We start from the raw sequence: 16,757 nt of genomic DNA on the forward strand, positions 1-16,757 counted from the left end.
AACCCGGACAAACCATACATTATTTCACGCCAAAAATGTTTACAAAAACACATCACGTTGAACCATTTTTGGAATATAGGAAAACGTTTGTAAATGGGCCACCATGATGGTCCAGTTTTAATTCCCGTAGCAGTCAACCAACCAATGATTCGTCCAATCAGGTGCAGTCAGAAACAAGGATGTTTTCTTGTTGGTCCAGCGTCCAGTGCTGGGGAGCAGCGCAAACACTCATGTCCAAAATTTGCCCCTGTGGACACGTACTATCAGTTGTTCACAAGCAGAAATGGGGCAAGGTTCACCATTGTGTGAAACACACAACTGTATAAACGATATTACTACATGGGCTCAGAGACTCTTCGAAAAACCTTTGTCGGTAAACGCAGTTCATTTAAAAATGACTGCATTCTGTCCCAACTTTTCCAGATTTCAAGGTCGTATTTTCCCTTCAGAGTAACAACCATTCTGTTATCTATTGTTAGTTGCTTGACACTTTCTTGTGTTCCAGGTGAATGGTGAACCAGTGGGGCTCCCATACGTCCATCCCATGGAGACAATGATGATCTACAAAGCACCAGGCAATGCTACGGTGGTGGAGTCCCGCGGTCTGCTTCGTGTCAGCTACACACGCCAGGGATTCCTCAACATCTCCCTCTCCACCCTCTTCTACAATGTTACTTGTGGTCTTTGTGGCGTCTTCAACAGCAATTCAACCGATGACCTTCGCCTGCCAAATGGACGCTTGGCTGAGTCTACAGAACAGTTCACAGAGGGCTGGCGGTCCATTGCAGATGACCTCACCTGTAATGGTGACTGTGACGACCTGTATCGAATGTGCACAGACTTGCGTCTCTATCAGAGTCCTTGGATGTGTGGAAACATCAACGACCCGGGGAATAGTTCATTTCTGGCTTGTCACGCTGTGGTCAACCCCTCACCGTTCTTCAGGAACTGCTTGTATAACATGTGCGTAAAGGAAGGGAATCGTTCAGCCTTGTGTTCTTCACTACAGGCGTACGCCACCGCCTGTCAGGATGCTCAAGTAGGCCTCGCTTCCTGGAGGAGTGCCACCAACTGCCGTGAGTAGATTCATTTTTACTTTAAAGGAACAGTGACCAACAACTAATCTGTCATAAAACTGTGTGTGTCCAGAACGGATATGTGTGCCACCAGCACACGATAGTGTATTTTGGCATTGGGATATTTTGGCCTATAGACGCGTTGTTCACAGGGTGAATGAGCTAAGCTAACCAAAAACGTAAAAATATGCCTTCAAACAGCTCTGTATAATTGAGGCTCCAGCAGATTTTAGTCTGTATAACCATATCTTGTTGTTGATCAACCCTATGTCTTGCTGGGATTATTCCCTTTTTAAGGTATATTTTAAAATCTGACTCCTGCTTCTCTACGTAGCTACAATTTCAGTCTATAATGGTAGCGTCCCTCATCTTAGTATTAATATCACGCTTAGTATTTTACGCAATGACCCCATCAATTGTAGCTGATGTCCACAGATGGGTTGTAAAGTAATGCTAACGTTATGCATGCTAACGTTACGCTATACATGCAGCTGATTGTGTTGTTCGCTCCCTGACAAGGCTGTTCGTCAAATTAGGGATTTTTTTATTTTGAACTAGTGAACTGATAAACGGACAGGAACTAAATGGGCCTTATTTCTATAAAAACAGTGAAACGACAGTGTGGTCAATGAAGTAATGTAATCCGTATTTGCCCGAACACCGCATAACACTGGTGAGACTGGTGAGATTGGCTGTTGTCTTTGCATCTCTTTTGTTGTGTCTTACCCTGTTCTTCTGTCTCAGCTCTTCCCTGTCCAGAAAACAGCCATTTTGACGAGTGCACCAGCGCCTGCCCTCTGACCTGCTCCAACCTGGATGAACCTGAGGAGCCGTGCCCTCTGCCCTGCCAGGAGGGGTGTCAGTGCGAGGAAGGCTTTGCGCTTCGCGACGGCCTGTGTGTGGCACGCAGCGATTGTGGCTGCATGAGCCACGGCCGCCAGCTGGCCACTAATCAGACTTTCTGGACGGACTGGGAGTGCCAGGAGCGCTGCTACTGCAACGGCTCCGACAACAGTGTATACTGTCAGCTGGCGCCCTGTCACCTCGAGGAGTACTGCCAGGAGAGTGATGGCCTGTATTTCTGCCTGCCACGCACTGAGGCCCTGTGTGTGGCAGGTGGTTATGGACACTTCCTGCCATTTGGTGGCGTACCATTTGAGCTGCAGAGCTCTTGTACTCTCAGGATGGCCACCACCCACTGTGGGAGAGACAGCAGAGACCCTGCAGCCATCAATGGAGCTTTTCCTGAATTTAAACTGGCAGCTCGTAATGAGGAGAGGGACACAGGCCAGGCTATCTGGGTGAGGGGGTTTGTACTGGAGGTCTACGAGTATGAGATTGAAGTGTCTCGAAGCTACAAAAACACTGTCACGGTGAGTGAAATAATTATATCTTAACACCACCTTCCTGCATGACCCGTGAAGGTCATGGTTGTTGTATGTGTGAGGACATGTTATTTCTAATCAAGCCGATAGAATAACCAGGCAGAGGGTGAATTCCTTTTGATTGGCTTAAGGTGGATCTAATTTCAATGGGCATCTTTTATCGGGCTGGATTTGGCTCAGACGAAACCCCGACCCTGAGCGACATTTGGACCGGGTTCACAAACCGACTTAAAGATCTGAGGAGGAACAGAAATGACACACACAGCCACACATGCACACACACTGAGACACACACATTTTCTCTCACTCTCTGATTCTGTTCCTCTGATTCAATTATGTGAGAAACACATAAAAGCTCTTTCAGTGAGTCTAATGTTATAATCGACCGGGTTTCCCCACATACTTGGGATTAAAAACTATGAATTAGTGCTAAAAGTGGATCTGTAGGAATGTGCCTGTGTCATCCTATAATAAGAGTTAAACATGTATCAATCTCTCTTCCCGCAGGTGAATAAGGAGCGTTTGTACCTCCCTCTGAAGCTGGGCCCGGGGAAGGTCAACATCTTTACCTGGGGCATGCAGCTCATCCTGGAGACAGACTTTGGCCTGAAGGTGGCCTTTGACTGGAACACCCTCCTCCTCTTGACTTTGCCCCGCGACCTCTACAACGCCTCCTGCGGCCTCTGCCAGGGCATGCCCTTATCCCCACCCACCCTCACCAGCACCGAGTGGGGCATGGCCTGGGCAGAGAGGGACACCTTCTGCCAGGTGGGCTGTGGAGACTCGTGCCCTCGCTGTGGCCTGGGAGAGAAAACTGCGCCGAATGACGCCCCTCTCATGGTGGCCGATGCCAACACTGACACAGACGAGGGAGCGAATGAAGTCAACACAGTCTTACGTTTCCACATCGGGGATGGACTGTATGTGTTTGTGGAGCCGGAGGCCGTGAGGCTGTGCGGGCTGATCATAGATCGAGGAGGTGTGTTTGCACGTTGTCACAGTAAGGTGGCGCCAGTGTTCTTTTATCAGAGCTGCCTGCAGGACACCTGTTTGGACCAGGGAGCTCAGGATACAATCTGTAACTGGCTGCAGATTTATGCCAGCACCTGTCAGACCCAAGGGGTGCCTGTTACCGGCTGGAGGAGTGACACACCGTGTGGTGAGTGCAAGTCTGGACTCACCTTTATTTCACCATGTACTTCAGTTATGTGTGTGTGTGATACAAAGGCCTCCCCTTGTGTTACAAATGAGGGCAGGCAAGTGTTATCTTTTCTTGATTTTAAAGGCTGCACTAAGTCATTATATACACATTACTGATGATTAATTATCAAAAATCCTGATATGTTAATGTTTTGTGAAAGTGCCCCAGAGATTTTAAAATATTGAGATATATATTGTGTATTGCAATAAAGCCTAATAGTATCATCATATTATTGTTTTAAGGCCATATCGTCCAGCCTTAGTTAGAAAAACATATTTTCTTACCTCTAGTGTAGTGCTGTAGTGGAGGGTAAATGCACGTAAACATAAAGTTTACCCACCTTTTTCAAATGAAACATAGGGTTACACCTTTTCCTGAGTTTACCTTTACTTAACACTGAGAAGTTTCATCAGTGGACACTTTACAGTTTACCCACTTATTATTTGACCACTACAGTCTTGCTCTTGCTCTGAAAAAATCATCAGCAACATTTCTCTCTAGAAACAGTGTCTGTTACTGTGATAATCCAAAGAAACAACAGACAAAAGTTTTAATAGGGACTATTTCTTAGATAGAGAGTTAATAGTGAGTTCTGGATTAGACAATGTTGCTGCTGAAATGTGTAATTGTTTAATATTGTAGTCACAATTTTTCAATGCAATGAGAACCACAAACCCAATTCCACTCAACTTTATATTAAGGCAAAGGGGTGCATGTATCGCAATCCCATGAGATATGTATGAAAGAGGACATGTTATTTTGTCATTTGGGTTAACTGGGTGAAACAGTAATATAAGCAAATCAACATAAACACTACGCAAAGTCACTGCATCTAACTGCTGTTGATTTTGAGCTTCTCATCTCATTCGCATTAAAGAAACAGAATAATGTCTCACAAACTGTTGAACTGCTCCTTTAAGCTCTTGAGGTAGACACACATGACTCTTTTCCACAAATATTTACTCGTGAAAAATCACCTGTTATTGCTGGAAAACATCCTACTATGTTTGTGAACGATGCAGTCGGTACAACTGTCTGCTAATCTCTTTGCCAACCTGCCTGCTCCCAGTCCAGAGCTGTCCGCCTAACAGCTATTACTCGAGCTGCGTGCCGGTGTGCCCGCCCCAGTGCGCCCCAGCCCGCGGCCAGAGGGACTGCAGCCAGGACTGTGTGGAGGGCTGCCAGTGCGACCAGGGCTACGTGCTCAACGGCAAGAGCTGCATCCTGCCGCAGAACTGCGGCTGCTACACTGATGGCAAGTACTATGAGGTCAGTCTCACATCCAGCACCACATGGAGTCAACTCAGTGACCTCAGCTGCCAGAGCTGGCTTCTTATTAGAGGTCCTCATTGGCCAGTTAGAGTCATGCACATACTGAATGACATTTTTAAATGAAGACGATATTTTCATTCTGGTATTATTGATTTTTGCTCAAATGTTTTGATATTAGTCAAGTTCATCTTGCTTTATCATATTTATACACACACACACACACACACACACACACACACACATATATATACTACACAGAAACTAAATATTGTTTCTCATACCCTCTTTGTCTTGCTACTAAGTTATATCTTGCTGTTGGGTTGTTATTATTATGATGACATAACCTCCCTGCAATGCAACGTCAAAAATGAAAGTTCTCCTTAGCTGCTTTAAAACCCTTTTTGTCAATCAACGAATCAATTAAACCACTGATTGTTTCCTGTCTTAGTTTAACAGAAACATTTCTTCTTTCAGCCCAAACAGCTGTTTTGGAACAGCGACTGCACCAAACGGTGCCAGTGCATCGGACGAAACCTGATCCAGTGCGACCCGCGGCGCTGTAAGGCAGAGGAGGAGTGCACCCTGCGGTACGGCGTGAGGGGCTGCTTTGCACGGCGCTCCCAGCACTGTGTGGCATCTGGCGGTGGAGTTTTCAGGACCTTCGACGGGGCCTCGCTGAGGCTGCCGGCCTCCTGCTCCTTCGTCTTGTCCACAAACTGTCACAAGCTGCCCGACCTCTCCTTCCAGCTCATCGCTAACTTTGATAAATGGAGCACACCCAACCTCACCACCATCTCTCATGTCTACCTTTACATCAACGAGGAGAATATACTCATCTCTGGCAGCACTGTCAAGGTGAGAGAAGCGTTGGACCACGGTTGCTTTGTCAGCCGAATGCTGGGAATTGTTATGATTTCTAATGCACTTTAACAAGACCTTGCATGTGCACTTCCTGTTCCCTCCTCTCAAAACCAATGGGTTTTTTGATTGGGTTTCTGGTTAGGTGCCCGAAATAAGGCCTGTGGTTAACACAAGCTAAAGAGAGTGTCACGTTTTGCTCTACAACATAAAATACATGAGTTTTCTGCACTGTTTGAATTTTAAAGCGTTTACCTGTCTTAAAGCACATTGTTGCGTTTAACTGAGACTACAGAGGTCATTTAACATCATCATCCCGAACATGGAGACACATCTACTCGTCAGACTTTACAGGCACACCTTAGGTGCAAACTAACCTACACTAACTAACTTTACCACATGTAGATTGATTAATTTATGGTAAAGTGTGTATACTTTGGTGTAGTCGGAGGCTTTGTGGTTGTGACGTCATGCGACTGCAATGTAGGTAGTTCATTTATAGCCTAATGTGAGCTTGTTGCTTCTGGCTCTTTCATTTAAGCTTCAAAAGTATTATAAACTTATGTTCTCAAAAAATCTTATTTACTGCAGTAATCCAATCCCAAAAGCTTTTTGTGGAGGGAACCAGGGCGATGCTAACTTCTGTGTTAGCCTACAAACATACGTCATCCCTGCAGCCTTCTCCGCAGCAAATGGCAGACATAAAGACAGCGACCAGCTAGTGAACATAGTGGAACATTTAGCAGTCAGCTGTTTTCTCTGTATACCTGGACACACACCCAGAAACAAGACTCCATATTAATGCCAGTGTTGCTGCCTGTCTGCTGGAAGTGTAAACAGGTCATAGGATGCTAACATGTGAGCTACATCCACTTTACAAGGCCATACTCAGTCAAACATGTTTGATTTTCTAGCTTTTTGCAGCCACAGGTGTCAATTATGAGACGATGTTGAATGCTAAAATAAAAATCAGGAGTGCAACTAGTAAAAAAGAGGTAACAAGGAAAGCAAACAGACTCATGTATGACATTGAAACCGTAATAAATAGCTAAAGCCTTTTTTCCAGATGCTACTTAGTCTCACTTTAATAGCCCTAGCATCTTTAATAGAAGATCCTTAGGTTTATATTATCAACTTACTTTCTTCTGGCTTCGTACCATCTGCGGTCAAAGATGCCTTTATATAACCTCTCCTCAAGAAACAAAACAAACCAATTCAAATCTCTCTTTTTCTTGCCAGCATACTTGAAAGAGTCCCAGCGGTCCAGTTTACCAATTACCACTAATTGCCTGGTAGAGCTCCTCCGATTCAGGCTTTAGGCCATATCATTCCTCTGAAACTGCACTCACAGAGGTAGTTAATGACTCACCGATTGCCTTTAACTTGGTCTCTCAATGAGTCTTAATCATGCTTGAACTGAATGAGCCATTTTTCTAAAACTACGTATTACTGGGAATGCGATGAAGCGGCTCTGGTCACACTCAGAGCCCAAACCAATTACAACACCATCTCACAATCTTCGCTTTGGACTTGAATCACTTAAACGAGACACCATGAATGTTTCTGTGGTGTTACTTGTTATCTACCAATTTCCTAAATCCTGCAACTTTTGGGCATTTATATTCACAATTACATGGATTTCTATCTCCCATGTCTTCACAGGTCAATGGGACACCGGTATCAGTCCCGTTTCTAACTGGGCTGATGACCCGTCTGTCCACGTCCGAAGGCTTCATCGTCATCGACACGCCCCAGGACATCCAGGTCCGATACAACCACTTTAATACCCTGAGCATCACAATGGGCCAACGGCTGCAGAACAAGGTGTGTGGCCTCTGCGGGAACTTCAACGGAGACCCCAGTGACGACTACATCACCTCCAGGGGCAAGCCGGCTGTCAGCGCCCTGGAGCTGGCCCAGAGCTGGAAGACCAACGGTATGCAGAACAGGTGGGTGAGGCCTACAGATATGGTGGACTATATGTACTACATCTACTGTACATGTGTATAATAATTAAAAAGCTCCACAAATGAGCATTTTTTTATGTTATTAATGACTACATGTATTTTGAAAGGGATCTGCCATGCTTAAAAAAAGCTCACAGAGATTCATCACCAAGCTCTGCAGTTCTTTTAGCCTCTTTTTAGCTCATTGTTTTGGCTCAACAGCCCACAAACTTCAGCCTCATGAACTTTTCTTTTAGTAGCAGCAGGCTGGAAGAAAGACTTGGAAAGAAAGTGAAACCTCGAGCAGCTTAAGAGCCAGAGATTTCCTTCAGGAACAAAACAAACCTGGATTTTACATCAGGTGGACTGAAACAACAACACAACTCCAAATGAATGCTAATTTTGACATTGGTTCGAACTGACAGGCTGAGAATGAGACTCAAAAAACAACTTTTTCAGAACGGCCTTAAAAGTTTGCCAACATAGTGTTTAATTTTTCACCTTGATGCACACACCTTTCTGTTTTTCTCTCCCAGTATGTGTCTGCTCTGTTGACTGACTTTGTCAGCAGTCTGTTTTATAAAGTCGCCCAAAGAGCCCACCTTGGATTCTTTCACCCCTGATTCCATTTTCAAAACAGCAGGTGAGCCGTGTCGCTGATGAAATATTGAACCCATTGAAACTTTAAAAAACCAACATGGTACCGAATGACATAGTGGGCCTGACATTTATGGGATCGCAACACAATCTGTGGATTTACAGGAGGGGATGTGAGACCAGAGGGTGTCTCTCTCTCATCTCTTTCGGTCTCGGTTAGCCAACAGACAAACTTTTGCTTCTCTCGGTGGTCGTCACACCTAAACAACGCCCGCAGCTGCCAGTAGTTCCTCAGAGGACGCTGGCAGGTTCAACCACTGTGGTTCAGCCACAAGCGCAAAGTTTTGCAGTATGTACAGTATTTGCAGATCACAGTAAAAGGTGGCACAAGCAAATGAAAGTAGTAACAAAAACATAAATATAACAATACCATTGGCAGTAAGATTTTGGTCCTTCTCCTCTAGTTGTGATGAAACCCAGTACGTGGCTCTGGCTCAGTCCTGTGACAACACAGCAGTGGTGGCGCTGCAGGGTGAGGATGCCTGTCAGAAGCTCACCCAGCTGAAGGGTTTCTTCCAGCCGTGCCACGGCCTGCTGGACCCCCGGCCCTTCTACCAGTCCTGCTACCTGGATGGCTGCTACAATCACCGCAAGGCTCAGGTCTGTGGCTCACTGGCTGCCTACGCAGAGGCCTGCCGCTCCCTGGGCACCCTCACCACCAAGTGGATCACCCAAGAGAACTGCTGTAAGGGCACCGCGAGGCACCAGCATCCCTCAGACAATTTTCCTTTTAATATTTTGATTTAACCCAAAATTCCCAGCTTAGTTTAAGTTACTCTGAGTTGCTGTAAGAGGACACAGTTAAGAGAGTGAATTAATACATGTTTAGTTAAGCTAGCGTTGTGTGTGACAGCTAACATTGTGTGTGGACCTGTCTTTAGCAGAATGGATCTACGACCCCTGTGCAGGAGAGATCTGCACAAACTTCACCTGTGAGCTGGAGAACGGAGGCGACCTGTGTGGCTGTCCAGAGTTACCCACCAGCACCGGAGGTGAGCGTAAATGATACTATGATACTATTATATTCTTGTGCCAGAAATATACGCTACCATGTACAGTACCTTACGTGTGTCTGTGTGTCTGGCAGCAGATGATGACATCATCCAGGCGGAGGTGACCTGTAAGCACGCTCAGATGGAGGTTTCCATCTCCAAGTGTAAACTCTTCCAGCTGGGCTTTGAACGGGAGGACGTCAGGATCAACGACCAGCACTGCGCCGGCATCGAGGGAGAGGACTTCATCTCCTTCCACATCAACAACACCAAGGGACACTGCGGCTCCATCGTACAGGTCGGTTCACCTTCATCCGTTCTTCCTTGCTTCACGAGTGTCGACCATTCTGATTACTTTGCTCTCGCCGGATCCCCCTTTTTTAAATTGTTTTTTCTTTGCATCCCTCTCGTGGTCCCTCAACCTTCCCAAGCGTTTCCTTTCCAGACCGTCCCTTTAATTATTAAGAGTGAAATATCAGATTGTAACTACGCAGCCAAACAGATGTATCAGCTGTTTTCAAGCATTCATTTGCATCTGCGTTTCTGTGCCGACAGTCGAACGGCACACACATCATGTATAAGAACACCGTGTGGATCGAGAGTGTGAACAACACCGGCAACGTCATCACCAGAGACAAGACCATCAACGTGGAGTTTTCCTGCGCCTACGAACTGGACCTGAAGATCTCGCTGGAGACCGTCCTCAAGCCCATGCTCAGGTCAGACAGAGCTTGACTTCAGTTGTTGACTTCAAATGAAACAAAATGCTCCGGCTAGACACAACAACCAGCTACATTTCTTCTCTTCTTCTTCCTCCAGCGTGATAAACCTCACCTTACCGACCCAGGAAGGAAACTTCATCACGAAGATGGCTCTGTATAAGAACTCCTCGTACCGCCATCCGTACAGGGAGGGGGAGGTGGTGCTCAGCACTCGAGACATCCTCTTCGTGGGCGTGTTTGTCGAGGGGGCAGATGAAAACCAGCTCATCCTCATCGTAAACATGTGCTGGGCCACGCCGTCCCGCTACAGCAGCGATCGCCTCCGTTATATCATCATAGAGAGAGGGTAGGCTGGATTAACACCACACACACCTGTTCATTTGACGGTACAGTCTCCTGTAAACACAGTCTGTTCCTTTAGGTGTCCAAACATTAAGGACAACACCATCGGTATGGCAGAGAACGGCGTGTCACTCACCTGTCGCTTCCACGTCACCGTCTTCAAGTTCATCGGGGATTACGACGAGGTGCACCTCCACTGTGACGTCTCCCTGTGTGACTCTGAAACAAACGCCTGCAAAGTGGTGAGGAGAATATTAATCTTATATGAAAGTGGTGATGAAACACTGTCCGCTGTGTTAACGCATGTGTACTCTTTCATCCAGAACTGTCCACACAAGAGAAGAATGTACTCGGAGGACAGCGACCATAAAGAGCACATACTGTCCGTCGGACCGATAAGAAGGAGAGGTGAGTAAGGTCTCTGTCCTCTGCTATTCGGTCCAATTCTAAAGCTTTTCCAGGATTTCCATGACACGCCTGTGACGTCCTCTCAGAATCACACTGGTGTGAGGACAACAACGGAGGCTGTGAGCAGATCTGCTCCAGTAAGACGACCGGACCGGTCTGCAGCTGTGTGACCGGGATGCTGCAACGAGATGGGAAAAGCTGCAGGGGTGAGGAACACAAACAGACACAGTAGTCCCACATATTTAACATCTTATCCAAAAAACATCCAGAACTTTACAGTATAATAAGATCGAGGACGATAAGATACAAGTAATGATAATAATAATAGCTTGGATTTATATACTGTAGCACCTTTCACGAGGCCCAAGGACACTCTTACACTGTCGGATCAATGCTACACAACCAGACAAAAACAAATAGCAACAAGTAACAAGGATTGGTGTCTGCTGGGGAAGTAGATTTTGTCGATTAGAGCGTCCTTTATAATTAATGTTTTCTTCTTTTCCCAGCTGTGAGCTCGAGCTGTAACCTGACTCCCACAGTTTCTCTGCTGAGCGTCGGCGCTGTGATCTCCACGTTCCTGGCTCTTATTCATGCTCTCCTCTTATAACATCCTGCGAGCACAGGAAGGCACCACGTGGAAAAGATAAAACACAGAAAAGACTTGAAGACGCACAAAAATATCAGCGTTTATTAGCCAGTAGATCAGCTGTGAAGCAGACAGAATATCTAGACAGAATACACATTCACACACGTTTGAGTCCAAATATTACTGATGCAACTGAAGGTACACAAGAAAACAAGAGGAGTGAGTCAGCTTTTTAGACGTGCATTTGATCTGCTCTCTGCTCTTAAGTTTCACCACTCTTTGTTTCATTCTTCACCTCCTCCATTATTCACATATATCAGTCATTTTGCGTCATCTTTCGCTTAAAGACACATTTTTATTTCATTATAACATCTTTTAGATTATTCTTATGGTTTTTGTGAACGCATTAGTCTGCCAAAGTGTCTTTTTTGATGTGATCACCAGATGGAGACAAAGTCAGAAATGTTCTAATCCTGCAGGTTTTGGGTTGAAGGTGTGTTTAATGTCCATTACATGAAGGAACAATGGGATGTGAACCAGCACACTGCTGCTGAAGGAAAACACACACTTACTTTACACTGTTGCCACATTATAATCTGCATTTGAACTGAACATTGCCACTGAAGGTAAATTAGTAATAGATAGTTGCATAATGAACTTAATTCTCTTGATGAATCAGGGTGGCATTACCTGAACACATGTAGTCACATGTCCTCGCACACCCAGTAATAGTCAGCATTCTCGAATCTGCCCATCTCAATGTGCAAAAATGTCGACCAAGTCATGGCAAGAGTTCATGACTCTATAATCGCCTAATTTGACTCGAACACCATCATATCAGACAAAAATATTGTGTAGTCTGAGCCTGGCATTAGACAGCATCCAAACTGATGCTGCCGTCCGGCCTCCACTCGTTTTTTCTTAGGAAAGCGGCCAAACATGCTGATTGCATTCGGACTCAGCCTCGGTCTAGATCCAGAAGTGTGCGAGTATAAATTCTCCCGACTGTCTGTTGGACAGCAGATCTACTGGCTAGCTTTAACCAGAGCAGTGCTGATTTATTCCATTTGGCCTCCAGACCAACTACTGTAATCACAGTGTTCATCACTCTAACCCAACAAAAGTCTACATCAGCTCATGGCAGCGAGAAGGCGATGGATCATGTGAGAAGAAAACTGGAAGATATATTTCATAATGCACGCAGTTAAAGGCATGGCCTGCATTTATCTTGGATGTCAAAGTGGAGTTTATGAGTGACGTGAGTATTTATATGTGAGGAGAGGGCCTTGTGAAATGAATACTCTGATATTTTTAACTCAAATTTTGGTGTCGTAGATTAGTGCCCAGGTTGTAAGATATGCAATCAGTTGTGCCATTAAAATCTTTCATTTCTGTCGTTTCTATCTTAATCAGTTATAGTGTTGTAACACTGCCATAAATATTAACTGATTATTCATTCTGAACAGTTTGTCTTTTAGGATGGACATGTGTGGACATACTGTACTACTGTTAATAGAGTAAGGTTCTCCAAATGGGGTCCCTGGTCAATGTTTGATATCTGGCACCTTATAAATGTCACAATATGTCACCACACACCCTTTCTCAGCCTTCAGTGTTCTTTACTGAAGCCAGCTGAAATTCTTAGTTTGGGATTCGTTTTCACCGTAAGTAGCAGTTTTTCATAGGTACACTTGTTTTGCTACCTTCTATGTACAAATGTACAGTCCTTGTCAGTTTGGTGGTATATGTCGTGACTTTTTATTTTAATAATTAGTCTCTTTTTTGTTGTTGTTGTTTAAAAACATGACCAAAAGATGTTTTATTCTTTGAAAGCAGGACGACCGCAACCTTTAATAAATGAAGAAGTTCTCAAAGTTAGTGTGAGTTGAGTTATTCACAAGATTCATCTGATTGATATGGCCAATTAACCACTAACTGGAGCTGGAGTTAGCTAGTTAACTCAGTTAGCTGTGCAGCTAGTAGTCAGGACTGGAACCTCAGAGCACCAGAGAAGTGTTGGTGTTTATATCACTGGCACAGGGACTAGCTGGTTAGCATACCGCTAGCTGTATTTGGAGTTAGCTAGTTAGCTCAGCTAGCCGTGCATGCTAACTTCAGTGGATATCTCTGCTACACAATATATGTCATACAGTCAAAACTATTATTTTCTGACAATTTATTTAATTTCTGAGTGTTTTCAACTAAACTTCCTACATACAGTATTTCACCTGTAACTTGGAATACATATTTAACTTCTATAAATAATAAAGGACTGCATGCTCAGTTATATTGCAATAAAAAATGAACATGTCCTGCCTTGTCCTCTTGCCGCATTTCAGTAGCTGACAGGAAGTAAACTTTGTATCGATGCAGCCGTCTCCCAGCAACCTAGTTCCAAGCAAATGATCTGTCTGAATCGCTCCACGCCCTGTGATTGTGTTCGGTTATTTAAAAGTTGACAAATCAATTTGATTAAATTCTTTCCACAATGAAACATACATTGACAGCATGCCGTGCCATTGTGACATTCAATTAAGTACATGCTGTTGTCACCCATCAACCATCAGTGACATATGACAACTGAATGTGGAATGAAAAGGGAGGTGAAAGAAACTAGGTCGGGCTGCACTGATCAAGGTTTCTGTCCAAACTGTGCATGTGCACCAGACTACAGAGCAGCTTCTATCCCCAGGCTGTGAGACTCCTCAATTCATTGTTTCAAACTCCAATTTACTCCACAAAACAGTTTGTTTTGTATTGTTTTTCTCCTACGTAGCACAAATGAGCTTAAACTAAATTTCATTTTGCAACCAATTTTCCAAAATGACAAATAAATTGACTTTGTAACCTTGAAGCCTTGTAATAGATGCATAGCTACAGTATGCAGTGAGCTAAACACACTTCCAAATAAGGTTCAAAATACGAACATAATATCGTATGCCTGCGGCAAATTCAACAATAGTGATTACAAATCACAAAACAATGAGATTCGGAATAATTGGAAAAACACTTCAGTTCAACTAAACCACGTTAACAATCACAAAGCAGCTGAAATAAGGAGTACTAACAAACAAGGCAATTTGTGGAGTAGATAAAAGATGCTAGTCACATGCTACACACTATGGACCTGGGCCGGAAGTGCGTCAATGTTCAACAAGCAGAAAGAGACCGAACCACCATCAACCACCGGTGAGGTAACAGTCTAGTAAACATACACATAGATCCCATAACAGTAAAAGTAAAAGAGTAAAAGAGACTTCAGTTCACCCACAGGTAAATCAACTGTTAGCTATTTACAGTAATACCTAGATTAGCATTAGCCATGCAGCTAGTATAGTGGCGAGCTTGGTTAAGAGTACGCTAATTGCAGAAACACAAAGTTCTAATAAATCACACATCAAAAATCACTTAACTTTGTTATTAAAGACTGCAAACACACAAGGGCATATTTGAAGTAGATAAAAGATACAAATAAAGATTGATTGATTGGCCACAGATCTGACAAAATGGCGGCCGTAAATCAATATGTAACTGAGCCAGTGGTGGTTGCCACTAGCACCAGAATGTTCAACTGACACCAACTGTTGGTAGCAGAATAATGAATCAGTCTAATCTTTATACTAACCTACTCTTTAAAAGATGTTAGCTTATATATTAAGTTGTTTGCAAAATTTCCCAGATCCTTATCGGTGTCTTTAATCGGCTTGTTTGAGTCGTAAAGAGGGCTGGACCAGGTCTCATTACAGAAAACTATCCCACCTTTCAAGGACGTTCAACCAAAAGATTCAAATGTCTTAAAACCCAAATACACTTATAAACAAACAATAACAATTGAATAAGCCTAATAACTATGAGTTTAAAGGATTTCCAACAAAACTTGAAGGTAAAGGCACACGCTGTAATATAGGAGTCTGAGTTAAGCAAAAGGCATAATTAAGGGACTGTAAAAGGGAGAAAGGTGCAGCTGCAGCAATTCACTGCAAGGACACACACTTTCATCCACACAAAGCACACAAGAATAACTTTAGCTGTCCTCCAGAAGCTATTGTTACACTTATCTAATCACGAATCGTATTGTCAACTGCAGTTGACAGCAGACTGTGAAACGTTGCTGTCTAAATACAAAATACAATGGGCACGTTGACCTATAAACACTGAAAGCGAGCCTTCCCTCTGATAAGATTTCTTAGATACAATGAATGTAGTTCAAGAAAAGAAAGTTTAAGTAGGCTATTCAAATATGTCTTGCAGCTTCAGTGTATTCAGCAACAGGTTCAATGTAACGTTGTTGCTGAAGACACACTCAGCCTGCATGCTCGGACATGTGTGATTACACAACTGAAGCTATTTCAACCCATTCAGTCACATTATGCAATATGTCAGGCAGTCAGGCCACAAGTATGATCTGTTGGTACTGAAAGGGCTGTCCAAGTGTTGTGTTGCCTCTTGAACTAGGTTACCTCCCTTTTTGTTGAATGTGAATCATGTTGTGTTCCTATGGTTACATAAGGTTGCAGGTGTGTGTATTTAAGGGTGTGTGTGTTGTATGTGTGTATTAGACTCATTTTTAAAGCATATCTCTTGGATATGTCACACACCCTAATTATTTGTTGCACTAAAACCATTGTTGTTATTCTTGTGTTATATTTTCCGGCTGCCATTCTTTCAGTTTACAAAGCTGTTAAGACAATCGTGTATTTTTAAAGAACAGAAAAAGTCAAACAAAGACAGTATGGCGTTTCCAGGTTAGTTAAATACATCAGAGTATCATCTGCGAATCAAGGTTCAAGGTAACGTTTTTGTCAACAGAGGTTAGCAGAACAAAATGACAATTTGTAGCTCCTTCATGCTACACAAACATAGAATACAGCAAGAAACATCCACAGCAACAAGATGGTGATGACTATACTGTCAACATCATCACATTAAAGGTACAACATCAGGTAAACACTGTCCATCAACTTTGCTTTTAAACACCAAGCATCAATGTTATAAACACAAAGTCCAAGTCTTGTGCTCCATCAGTTTCGAACACGGTCTGCCAGCCGAGCAAGACAACTTGATCCGGGGTGTTGTTTTGGATCCAGGTCTTTGTTAAGATGTCGGCACAGTAGTCTCTGATTTCCTGTTGCTTCGCCCACTTGTCCATTTCATTTTCTTGCCAAGGAGCAGTCTTAAATCCAAGGTTCGTTAACATTGCTTCGGCAACATCCCCGCGACCCTCACGGAAAAGCAGTTAAGAAAATGAGATGAGAGAGATGAGACATGAAATGAGACATTATGAAAATCTTGACTGTAGCTGCTGAGTT

General features: G+C 43.8%; 1 protein-coding gene across 1 annotated transcript in view; it reads left to right on the plus strand.

The window, feature by feature from the left end:
• tecta (tectorin alpha) overlaps positions 1-12,681 on the plus strand; it is a 40,235-nt gene extending 27,554 nt beyond the window's left edge. Inside the window, exons 16-30 of the mRNA XM_084373016.1 lie at positions 506-1,076; positions 1,821-2,449; positions 2,969-3,620; positions 4,732-4,931; positions 5,409-5,789; positions 7,455-7,741; positions 8,800-9,080; positions 9,277-9,387; positions 9,483-9,685; positions 9,943-10,106; positions 10,207-10,455; positions 10,531-10,693; positions 10,775-10,859; positions 10,946-11,065; positions 11,369-12,681. Coding sequence (XP_084229142.1) covers positions 506-1,076; positions 1,821-2,449; positions 2,969-3,620; positions 4,732-4,931; positions 5,409-5,789; positions 7,455-7,741; positions 8,800-9,080; positions 9,277-9,387; positions 9,483-9,685; positions 9,943-10,106; positions 10,207-10,455; positions 10,531-10,693; positions 10,775-10,859; positions 10,946-11,065; positions 11,369-11,469 — 4,197 coding nt within the window. The 3' untranslated portion in view covers positions 11,470-12,681. The remainder of the gene's footprint in view (positions 1-505; positions 1,077-1,820; positions 2,450-2,968; positions 3,621-4,731; positions 4,932-5,408; positions 5,790-7,454; positions 7,742-8,799; positions 9,081-9,276; positions 9,388-9,482; positions 9,686-9,942; positions 10,107-10,206; positions 10,456-10,530; positions 10,694-10,774; positions 10,860-10,945; positions 11,066-11,368) is intronic.
• Positions 12,682-16,757: the final 4,076 nt, after the last annotated feature.

The sequence above is a fragment of the Pagrus pagrus genome (assembly GCF_965226575.1).
Source record: "Pagrus pagrus genome assembly, chromosome: 14".
In the NCBI taxonomy this organism is placed as follows: domain Eukaryota; kingdom Metazoa; phylum Chordata; class Actinopteri; order Spariformes; family Sparidae; genus Pagrus; species Pagrus pagrus.